This window comes from Vespula pensylvanica, chromosome 8 (assembly GCF_014466175.1).
Source record: "Vespula pensylvanica isolate Volc-1 chromosome 8, ASM1446617v1, whole genome shotgun sequence".
Lineage (NCBI taxonomy): Eukaryota > Metazoa > Arthropoda > Insecta > Hymenoptera > Vespidae > Vespula > Vespula pensylvanica.
Window position 1 is genome coordinate 3,950,498 of NC_057692.1, and position 12,377 is coordinate 3,962,874.

General features: G+C 40.0%; 1 protein-coding gene across 2 annotated transcripts in view; it reads left to right on the plus strand.

The window, feature by feature from the left end:
- LOC122630920 (aryl hydrocarbon receptor protein 1) overlaps window positions 1-12,377 on the plus strand; it is a 111,367-nt gene that overhangs the window by 86,779 nt on the left and 12,211 nt on the right. For both annotated transcript variants that reach the window (XM_043815974.1, XM_043815975.1), the window contains exon 4: window positions 7,229-7,318. In XM_043815974.1, coding sequence (XP_043671909.1) covers window positions 7,229-7,318 — 90 coding nt within the window. The remainder of the gene's footprint in view (window positions 1-7,228; window positions 7,319-12,377) is intronic.

Here is a 12,377-nt window from a genome sequence, read left to right on the forward strand (position 1 = left end):
GAGGAGGAGGAGGAGGAGGAGGAGGAGGAGGAGGGAGAAGTTGTAGATAGAAGACGAGAGAGGAGGTGAGACGAGAGGAGAATGAGAGGAGTAAATGGTGGGAGGAACGGGGAATGGCATGAAAAGGGGCGGGCGGAGGTTAGCGGAGAGGATCGGGGGAAGTTGAGAGAGGGGAAGAAGGAGCAAGATATCCGGCTGATGAACCGGCTATGAAACCGAGGCGTACGAGGTGTCTATTCCTCCAAAGTATGGAAGGGTATATACACGGATTAATGGAGGCGTATCATGCGAGGCTATTACGTTCCCTTTCCTGCGTTTTAGTCTCATGCGCGAGAGAAAGAGGGGTTGGGGAGTGGGAGAAAGAGATAGATAGAGAGAGAGAGAGAGAGAGAGAGAGAGAGAGAGAGAGAGAGAAAGAGGGCGTAGAATATACTCGCATGAACTCGTACGGAGGCACGCGTACCTTTCATGCGGAGTCCTCCTGCATTACGATCGAACGATCCTGCCAGGATCTATAACGGCCGCGTTATTAATTGTCTGCTCGTTAATTACGTTACGTTACATAGCTAGCTCCTACCCCGGAGCTAATCCCGAAACGGGCCTCCGACAACACCGCTAAACGATATCTCTTTTCTTTTTTTTTTTTCTTTCTTTTTTTTTTCTCTTTTTTATGGGTCTATTATATCATCTATTCGAAATCGCAAAGCGTTGGAAGATAGTTACAAATTAACCGATGAACTGTCTAGTTTGCTATCGGAGAATATATATATATATATATATATATATATATATATATATAATGTATGTATGTATACATATACTCACGCGCTAATCCGTCGTAGATACGTAGAATTTGATATGTGTTGTGATAACGTAAAACAATTTAGAAAAAGGTTTTCCTTTTATAATTGGGGTAGAATATAAAGATTCGATCGGTCAAACGTAATTTCGTGGATGTGTTCGGCCAGTTGGCGGATCGCCTTGTCATAAACCGGATTTACTGTCGTCCTTCGTGAGGTTTACGAGGATCGGCAAAACAGTATATATTGCGAGAAAAGGGGGAAATAAGTCGTCGAGTAAGGGGAAAGGGGGTTTAAGGAGGAAGAGGGGAGGGATAGAAATGAGTGGAAGGGAGATGGAAAAGACGTGGGAGGAAGAAGAGACGACTGATCTTGCTGGGAAAGACCAACCAGCCAAGCCAGCTTTGGATGGAGCTCACGAATCATTTGAACGTGTTATTGATATATGTATATATAGTATGTATCTACGTAGGTAGGTAGGTAGATAGGTAGGTAGGTAGGGATATCAAGAGGATGAAGAAAAGGATGGGAGACGATTTTTTGCGCGTGGGTCGAAGAGAACTTGGAAAGCAAGAGAAATGAAGAAACAAAACAATTAAAGAAAAAGAAAAGGGTGCAAGGACTCAAGCTGATCGAATAATTTTTAAGTGACGATCCAGTCACTTAAATTACTTTCGGATACATCAATCGAACTTCGTTATACGACAACAATGACGACGATAACGACGATGCTTCCACCCATCGCTTATAACGTCGAAGTAATATATAGGCATATGCTTGTAGGTTAATGAAATACAGATATTCCATTCGAAATCTAGAATAAATGCTTTCGTTAATAACCGGTATACATATATAAAGGACTGCAATCTTTTTTCTGTGTTTTTTTTTTTTTTTCATTTTCTTTTTCTTTTCTTTCTTTCCTCTTCTTTCTCTCTCTCTCTCTTTTTTTTTTTTTTTGAAAGGCAAGAATGTATAACGATAAAAGGGCTTATTTCTCCGTGGGCACGAGGCGTCGCGTGTTTCTTGCAGTTAGTTTTCATTTCTGTCGGCTAACGAACACGCACCGATGGAAGAGTAGGTGCTAAGAAAGCGACACACGATTCGAAGACATTTACGGAAATATAGTTATGGATATAATACAATGTAAACGTCACGCGTGATGAAAGTTCATAGCAAATGCTAAAGTAATAAACGAAATGTCAAGAAAGTTGGTGGATCCTTACCATCTTTCTTTTTCTACTAACATACCAGCGTCCCCTATCTGTTCGGTTTATCGAAATAAAAAAAAAAAAAAAAAAAAAAAAAAACAAGAAAAGAGAAAAAGGAAAAACGCGGACTTTCGAAAGGCATATTTTAAACCTTTTACATATATTATATACCTGTACGTTAAGCGTATCACGTCCTACATCCCACATCGATATTCCGCGGAACGGTAAAAAGCTCACAACGTCCGACGCGAATGCAAACGCAATTACCATCTATCCTCTAATCCGAGGTATATGAATTAAAAGTAGTAAAGTTCCTATTATGCATTTATGCAAAAACGTCCGGGAGTTATCGTTTCCGTGAAATCGCCATATCGATCGTAGCAATACGCCATTTGAATACTTTTCGCGAGAGAACGCATAGTTGGATGAGCGTACGTTTTAATATTTGAAAAATGTTTCCGAATCGATCGTTAATGAAATATGAAATGGTCGAAGAAAATTTAGTTGGGGTATTAAATATGCACGGTAAAATCGTCTACTGTCTCTCTCTTTCTCTCTCTCTCTCTCTCTCTTTCTCTCTCTCTCTCTCTCTCTCTCTCTTTCAACTTCGGTAGGAATCACGCCTTTCAGTAACGTATCGCCGCGAGAGCAGCCATTTTGGTCTCATATTTTTTATTTAATAGCCAGCAGGCTATCGTGTATCGCATTAATACAGGAGCTGCAGGTTGGTAGCGGTAAAAGAGGGTCGTGGTCAGGAATGACCCCCGCAACCGGTAACCCGTAATCACAACCGAGCTATTTTTCTCCCCGGCAGATCTCTACACGGTGCTACCTCGAACGAATTTTCGATCGGTCTCGAACTGGACACAAACCGTTCGTAAGTAGTCTGCTCGGACGATATTCGATTGTCGACGTTCTCTCACGATTGAAAGGAAAAGAAAAAAAAGAGAGAGAGAGAAAGAAAAGAAACGAAAAAGAAACAGAGAGAAGACGGAAACAAGAAGCCTCGAAAAAAGCGTCGTTTTTAATACGATTTCGCACGTAATCGAATTTATATACGAATACGTAATCAAATACGACGATAAAGTATATACCTATATACATAATTTATGTGTGTGTGTATGTGTGTAAATACTTCTATCGATTATTTTTCTCGATTCTCGCGTGAAACGAAAAGAATGGAACGACGATAGGTTTTGTGCGACGAGGGTACGTGAGCAAGGTAATTTAGATTCGCGTTTGGGTCGCATAAGCGATCTCTAACACCAACCTAAGTGAATTCGGTATAGAGGTAATAAGTCGACGAAGTAAGGAACCAAAGAACGAACGAATGAACGAACGAACGAACGAATGAACGGATGAACGGACTGATGGATGGACGGACGGACGGACGGACGAACGAACTGACGGACTGACGGACGGACGTACGAACGACCAACTCGATCACCACGCTATAAGGCTCTTACTTGTTGCTGATGGTTGCATGTCTGCTCTGCCCTGATTGCTCCCTATGTGAGGAAAGATAGGTAAGTTTCGTTTTCGAGAAGACTTAAAAGGGGGTGAAGGAGAATTAACAAGAGAAGGAACATCTTTCCCAAACGACAAAACGACGTTAGAAACTATTTTCTTTTCTGTCGTTCGATCGATCGCTAATTCGTCCAATTCGTTATATCTAATAGATATACATGAATACGTGGATATAAATAATACACAGATATATATATATAGATAGATAGATAGATAGATAGTTAGATAGTTAGATATATGTATATGTAATCATAGAAGGAAAAAGAAACTCTAGAAAAATCTTTCGAAATAATTCCCTTCGGTACGTTAATCGTTGAATAGTCGAGGTCGAACGAGTCGTTCCGAGTCATTAAATCTATTGAAAGTTTCTGAAATCGATAGGAGAGTTAAAGGCAGAGGGTCGTCGAGCGAGACAGCTTCGTACAGTTGTAGTAGGATTTTTAAGAGACCTTTCGATACTTTCACTGCCTCCGGACTAAAGGAAGGAAGTGTCCCACACAGTTGGCCTAAAGTAACTCGGTTTAAAGCGTTTAAATTGTCGGTTTAGCAAAGGCGAAAGAGCGAAATCTAAAGAGCAAAAGAGATAAATAGAAAGAGATAGATTAGACGGAGACAGAATGAGAGACAGAGAGACAGAGACAGAGAGAGAGAGAGAGAGAGAAAGAGAGAAATAAAGAAATAGAGATAGAGATAGAAAGAGAAAGAGAGAGAAAGAGAGAAGTCAATTGGCAGTGAGTCAGTCAGTGAGACTGAGCGGCGAGGTGAGTCAAAGGTAAGCTTAGGTTGGGTGGGTGCATGGGATGGGATGATATGAGGTTAGGTTGCCGGTCGACGGGGCTCGCCTTGGTCTGGCACCGCTAGTCCTTCCCGCGTATTGATCGCGTGCTCCTTTCCTCCCTTAGATACCACACCGACCCTCTCTTGGCAGCACCTCCTCACCCCCCCCTTCTTACCGAAGTCGTTCCTGCAGAATATCTTACTTCGATACACCCTTTTCGCATCGACACCCACCACCATCCTTCTTTCTTCTCTTTCTTTTTCTCTATCTTCTCTCTCTCTCTCTCTCTCCTTCTTTTTCTTTTTGTTCTCTTTTTGAATCTCTCTTCTTTTCTTAATTTTTTTTCTCTATCGTCGAAAGAGTATGAAAACGATGATGGCTACGAACAAGGGAATTCATTTTCCTCGTACGAAGGTCGGTCAAAGTGTCAGGGTCGCACGAAAGGAAATTTCGCGAAAATAGATAGGCAAACAGACAGAAAGAGAGAGAGAGAGAGAGAGAGAGAGAGAGAGAGAGAGATGTATAAATAATAGAAAATAAATCTCAGGCACGTGTGCAATATGAATTAGATACGAATCGATGATATTCTTTCGGTCTGTTTATCTCGTCGTTTATTCGTGCGTCTTTGCTCTAATAGAAGTCGCGCTCGCACGAGCGCGAAGAAAAACGGAAAGAAAGATTTCGTGCGTGAAGTATTATCGGCTAGCAGCTAATACGAGAGAGTCAAGGTGAGGATGAAGGGGTATTAGGAGTTCACGCTTGGGCGGAACACGCCAAGTACTCGCGAGTGGCACGCGACTGATTCTCCACCGAGCTCACGCGATAAATAGGAATCTTTGTTTTCTTTAAACCGACGCTTCTACTTCCGCGACTATCCGTTTCATTTCTTCTTACACGACACGATCATTCTCTATTTTATTTCTATTTTATTAACATCATATATAGTAACCATAATATTCATACGTATATTATATATATGTATATGTATGTATGTATGTATGTTCTGAAAAGTAAGGTATCATCAATACGTAAACTTTTCAATTCGTATAGATATTTATATATAAATAAATATATATATATATATATATAGATCTAAAAATATGTAGATATATGTGAATATTATTGAAGAAAGTATGTAAGACACGAAGATGAAAATACTCTCGAGTGAATGAACTTGAAAAAGAAAAATGTATATCAATTAGAAACGTTATAAGGAATGACTAGATAGATAGATAATTATAAGATAACGCAAGAGTGAAAATATTCTTGACTTACGTTAATGAGCAGTTGTATGTATATCGAGATACTGTACTTATTAAATAGAAATTAGAGATTGTAGATATATCTATATATTATATATATATAAAATATCCATTTAAAAAGGATCTAAGGGAAAGATGAAAATGTTCGTAAGGTAAATAATCCTGAGGCAAATCCAACAGATCGATTCGTAATTGGATTAACTTGCAATTATACTTCCGCATGTAAGAAAGGTTCCCGTGAGACGATGCGTTCGCTATACGAAATGGCCATGTCGGCCATTTCTCTGGTACGGTAAGGTTAAGCTATAACAAGAGGGGAGAACACTGCCGAGAAAATCCTATTAGAGAGGCACTATCCTCGATATAGTAAAAGTAAGCTTGTGTTAGCGTACGATGCTCGAAAACTCGAAGCTCACCCTAGCGCACATCGCTATTGACGCTACGCAGAAGGCCCACCCTCCGAATAAACCAATCAAAACGCAGCATCCGCGCATGCGATCACTCCTATGGGTACCATTTTCTATTCGGACGGGCTTCCTCTACGTTCGTAATCCGACTTGGAGAAATAATTTTTACGAATTCCAATCGGGAAAAGAGGGAAATAATTTTCCTTAAGTACGATTAAATCGACGATCTTTTTCTCTTCTTTTTCTTTTTTGTTTAGAAGAAGATATCATAGAACGATAAATTAATCTTTATATCCTCCTGTTAGATAGGATATTTAATCGTATATATACTTATTCTTAAGAATGTTTCTTTTATATTCACGTTCGAGGATAAAGATGATATGTAAAACAATGAATTCGGTTCGATGTCGTTTTACTTTGCTTCGCGTTATTTGAAATTATTGAAACGTTCGAAATGAAATATTTCTAAGGCGGAATTGATAATACGGAAACATCGGCTATCGATTCTCTTCGTTATTCGATGAACGCATGGCAGTCAGAATTCAAGTAAGATTTGCATGCAAAGAAATACGATGGAATTCGTTATCTCTTTCTTTTTCTCTCTTATAAAATGCTATTCGGTAGAAGATATCGAACGCTCGCCATATTTCAGAACAATAAGGTCTAACTGGCGTGCCTGGTACGGGGCAGAGCTCGGCGAAATAAAACAAAACAATCCACGTTTAGCTCGGAAACGACGGTGCGGCCGAGGGTTAAATGGTTTTCTCAGCTAGTATAATCCTATACCGAATACCTGCTAGAAACTGGAACGGATATTTTGGGCTTCGATGCGAACGTTCGAGTTCGCAAGCTCGTTTGGTATTTGTCGGTATCGGGTCTACCGATAAATGGGAAAACTTTCCGCAACGTTTTAACTCCCTACGCCACAAAACACAGTGGCGTTCGTTTACTGCGTTTCCTCCGCGGCACACGAGTTTAATTCTCTTCTCCTTTCTCTCTCTCTCTCTCTCTCTCTCTCTCTTTCTCTCTGGCTGTCTCTTTTCTTTTATTTTTTGTCCGTTCGTTCGTTTCTTTTATTTTATTATTATCTTTTTTTTTTTTTTTTCAATCATAGAAAACTCCAATCTCGCAGAGGAAAAAGTTCTTTAAAACGCTCTGAACTTTTCTATTAATTCGTACAACTAAGAAACGATTAGTAATCCGTTTAATTGATCGATCTAAGTAAGAATATCTATTCTTGTTTCAGGCATTGAACGGTTTTCTGCTGATATTAACTTGCGACGGGGAGGTTTTCTTCGCTACTCACAGCATAGAAAGTTACCTTGGCTTTCATCAGGTAAGCATTTAGAAATGATTTCTAATATAGCTTAACGAACGTTTAACATTGTACATTTATCAGAAAGACAACGAAAGGGAAAACTTTTCACCCTTGATGATATGTGTCAAGAGCTATAAAGCCTACCGAAGAAAAATCCAAGGGTTTTACCCTTATTATTGTTCGGTTTACTCTCGGTTCGTCTACGGCTACACCCTACACGCGCTCGACAGTCACGCCAGCCTTGTCAAGTTTGCCGTACATGTCACGTTTGCCCAAGCATCATCCCTTTCTCAAACGCGACGTATCCTTACTCTTCCCTCGACAGCGTGCACACATTTTTCAATGCTAATAACGTCCTGCAAACAGGATCGTCAAACGAGCCAACACAACGGAGCACTTCGTTCACCTTCGTTTACTTTAGAAAACGATACGACGATACTCGTTAGAAAAATGGGATAATTTCTGTTCGTTCGATCGCGATTTTTATCGACAATAAAGACGGAAAAAATACTCCCGTCCTTCGCTTCCTAACGAGACTTCTGATATAACTTTTACTATCCTTATTAATACGATCGAGCATGGAAACGAATGTTTTGATAATAATTTTACTCGATATTAAGTATCTTAAATTCTTATATCGTGTCACGATCGTCGTTCTTTAAGATTTTTTATTAACAATTTTTTCATACAACAGTTGGAATAAACTGTGTGAAAGAAAATGTATATGAAGAGAAAGTTAGGAATGCGACGGGTTAAATATCTTTTTACGGTCATGTGATGACTGAAATGAGATTTCACGAAAATTTTTTTTTAAGAGACAAAGAAAGAGAGAGAGAGAGAGATAATAGAATTCAGAACATTGTTAACGTAACTATTGGCCGTCATTTTTTTTTTTTTTGATTATAGACAGATGTTTAATTAAATATTTATAAAAAGCAAAACACCGACGTTTTCCATGTCCGACGACTAATCTCGAGATTTAGACGTCTCAACGATGTCATCGCGATATCAGAAATTCAAAATTACCTTTATCATGCCTCGTCACACCTGAAAGCTTTGTGCACACATCGTAGAAAACGCTTCCGATCGGCAAAGGCACCCCGCGCATAGTTCTTAACGATAATTTTTCGAGCCGATGAGCGCGCACTCGAGCGGAAAACTTGATTGACATTTTCTAATCGCTCGGTAAAGAAAAAAAAAAAAAAGAAAAAAAGAAAATAAAGAAACGAAAAGGAAAGATCGAAGAGAAATCGTACTCAGAAGTTATTTTCGAAATTTACCCGCAAGAAAGCAGAAGGGAAAAAAAAGCAAAAGGATACGCGATCGATTTACCACGAGATTTATTAATTAGGTAAAATAATTTTGAAAATGTCGAAAGAAATATCGATCGAAAAAGATGAAGAAGATCCAGTCGGACCACGTCCAGAAATTTGTTTTCAAAATTGAAAAGAGAGAAAGAAAGAAAAGATTAGTAGAAAAATCACGCGAACGACTATAAAACGTCGTTTTGTTTTGTTTTTTTTTTTGTTTTCTTTCTTGTCTTTTATTTATTTATTTATTATTTTTTTTTTTTTTCTAAATCACCAGCATTTAGAGACAGAAGAAAAGAAAGAGAGAAAGAAAGAAAGAAAGAAAGAAATTTAAACACATAGACATCCCATCTCGCCTATAAAATTTCTTAGCGCGATCGCGTGTGTGGTGGATTCTTCTTCCCTTGAATAGTGTAATACACGCGAACGCTTTGTGCACACATTGTAAAGGAGAACGACGACGATGGACGATGATTTCCCTACTCGATGACCGTGTATCCGAGTGCATAATCGCAGGGCGTTTCGGACGACGCGATTACACGGCCCTATAACTCCGCAGAAAAGTGCGAGAGTATGCACGTAATATGCACAAACATATATATATATATATATATACATACTTATACATACACGTACATACATGATATTTATACCATATACACATATATATGTATATATACATTTTCATCAATGTATATGGACTATCTACGTATCTTGTCTTTGACTTTGTAGAAATACATAATGACAAGCATCGTCTTACAATCTACATCGTACAATACAATACAATGTAATATAATATAGTATAATATCGACGACCAAGATTAAAAAGAAACTACTACTGTGCTCGCAGGGGAAACGAAAAAAGCAAAGAAAAAGAAAAGTAAAAGGAAAAAAGGAAAAAAGAAAAATGAATAAGAAAAATAAAAGAGAAGAAAATCGAACCACCGAAGGAGTCCATTTTAGTTCGATATCTCACGCGAGAAACCCGCGAGGAAAGGAATCGTATGAGCGACGACGAGGAAAAAAAGCCACGGATTGAGTCTCGCAAACGCTTCGAGTCCTCGGCAGGCTGCTTAATTGGGCTGATAGAGTCGATTCGATGCTCAACGAGCCTTTATGCCCCGTGACCTGTGCCGGATAAAAGTAATAACTTAAGCAAAAGGTCAAAGGTTCCTTATCGGCCGCGAGACTGACGCTGGAGAAGGGGGTTGCGGGGAGGGAGGGATGGTGAAGGAGGGTAAATGGGGGAAGGGGGTGCCTCGAGAGAAATATGAGAAGAAGATGGTGAGATATAGAGAGAAGTGGGGGAGTATGCTCGAACGTAGAAGAAAAAACGTAGAAGGAATGTCCTTGAGGACATGGACGATTGTTTTAGGGGCTGAGGAAAAAAAAAAGTGAAAAAAGAAAAAAGAGAGAGAGAGAGAGAGAGAAGTAAAAGAAAAAAGAAACAAAAGGAGAAAAAAGATGACTGAAAAAGTCGAGAAATTCTAACGAAACTCGTGCATGCTTCTTTCTTCGTTTTTACATATCGTAAATAAAACGCGTTTTATCCAATGAAAAAGGAAAAAGTATTTCGTCGTTCTTTACTCTTTCTCTCTTTTTCTCTTTCTGTTCTGTTCTTTTCTTTATTAGCGCGCGTAACTACGTTCTCGTATATCGAGTAAATAGTAGATGTGTGCTAGGTAAGTAGATACGCAGAAATATACATACGTAGGATACGTATATAAATATGTACGTATACAAATGCTCCAAGGGCTCGTTCGCGCCCCATCTAAATTATGTGGCAACGTTTTGACAATTAATAGCCACTAATGAAGACACAATCGGGCTGCCCCGGAGCACTCTCGCCTTTCACCCCTTTTCTCGTTGAGCGAGTTCGAGAGACAAAGGGAGAACGAGGGAGTGAGGAAGATAGAAAAGGAGAGATATATGTACATATACACACACTTTTATATATATATATATATATATATATACAGAGAGAGAGAGAGAGAGAGAGAGAGAAATGGAAAGAGAGAGAGAGGAAGAATGAAACGCTGACGCGGCTTCATAATTCTCCGGCATAATTGAGAGCTCAATGTTCGAGGCCGCGATATTCCACTCGGTGAATCTACTATGTACATATATTATTATACGTAGATATATACCAACACATACTCGTGCGTTCTTCGAATATACTCGCCCCTTTTCTTTACTCGTCTATATTCTTTATCTGTACGGGTGCACACAACAAATATTGTACACAGATACACTTGGGGGCCATACATACGATGAGAAAGAAAGAAAGAAAAACAGGGAGAGAGAGAGAGAGAGAGAGAGAGAAAGCACCGAGAGAAGGCAGTCCCGATTATTAATGAGCGGCTCGGATTAATTATTATTACCTGCCTGATTTGTTTCAATTTGTAGCGGGTCCTTTGATCGCACCGAATCGGTTCCATCGGTTTCACCCGGTGTCCAGCTTGGATTTATTTCTCGACAGCGTCTTTTCGGTACCCGGACGTACCTTGGTACGTTTCTGCTTACCCTTGGTACCTGCTGCTAGCTGACACTGAAATATCGCGATAACGATTTTCAAAGTTCGAACGCCAGAAAAAGAGAGAAATAGAGAGAGAAAGACAGTGTGTATGTGTGCGTGCGTGTGTGTGTGTGTGTGTGTCTCTCTCTCTCTCTCTCTCTCTCTCTCTCTCTCTCTCTCTCTCTCTCTCTCTCTTTCTCTTCCTCTCATGCGACGCTTCAGAGAGTACTACGTTAAGATTTTAAGGGAAGCCGTGCTGAGAAAGGGTTAGACCTTACGAATCAGACATCTTTCGATTATTAAACGGCTCAAGAGTCATCTTACAAAGTGTTTAACATAACGAGAAAGTCCTCTGTCTTATACTTCTCCTTTCGTTTGTAACCATTTTTTATAGGAACGTAAGTAAGGGAAGAAATTGGCGTTAAGCCGAGCAAGATAAGAATAAAATATGATCAATTCGCACAAATCCAAAGGTTTTTTATATATCTATCGCAAATAACGTTACGACAGTCCTTTAAGTTTGAATCTTTCATTTTATATTGATCTATACAAAACGAGTTAGAGAGAGAGAGAGAGAGAGAGAGAGAGAGAGAGAGAGAGGGAAAGAGAGAGAAAGAGTGATTGAGAGAGAAAAACTAAGAAGACGAGAACTGGAAGACTTGAAGATTCGTCGAAAGAGGAGAAAAACGAAGATACTGTTGTTGCTTACAGTGGGAGGGAGAGTCAAAGCTTGTGAGTAAAGCGGAGAGGGAGTTTCGATGAGGACGAAGATGGTGGTGCTAGTGGTGGTGGTGGAGGTGGCGATGGTGGTGGTTGGTGGTGGTGGGAAGAAAGGAGGGTGCAAGCAGTAGAAAAAGGAAATAGAGCGAGGCGAGGTGAGGTAAGACGTGGTGTGCCATGGTGAGCTAAGGTGAGGTGAGGTGAAGTGAGGTAAGGTGAGGTGAGGTGAGGCGAGGTGAAGTGAGGTGAGGTGAGGTGAGGTGAGGTGAGGTGAGGTGAAGCGAGGAAGAGTAAGGCGAGGCAAAGCCGACGCATTCTTCGTTGGAATGTAAATCAAGTCTGCCGAGGGAGCGAGACTGCTCCGATGCCGACGGGGGTGCGCTAGCGTCTCCACTAAATAATTACAAGCTCTTAATTAACGACGAGGGTCGATCGTAAAGCCATCCATGAGTTGGCCGCTCCGTCCCGCGGATACATGTTTCGAGATTATTTAAACGAGCAATGGTAACAAACGTTACGGACCTTACCGGCA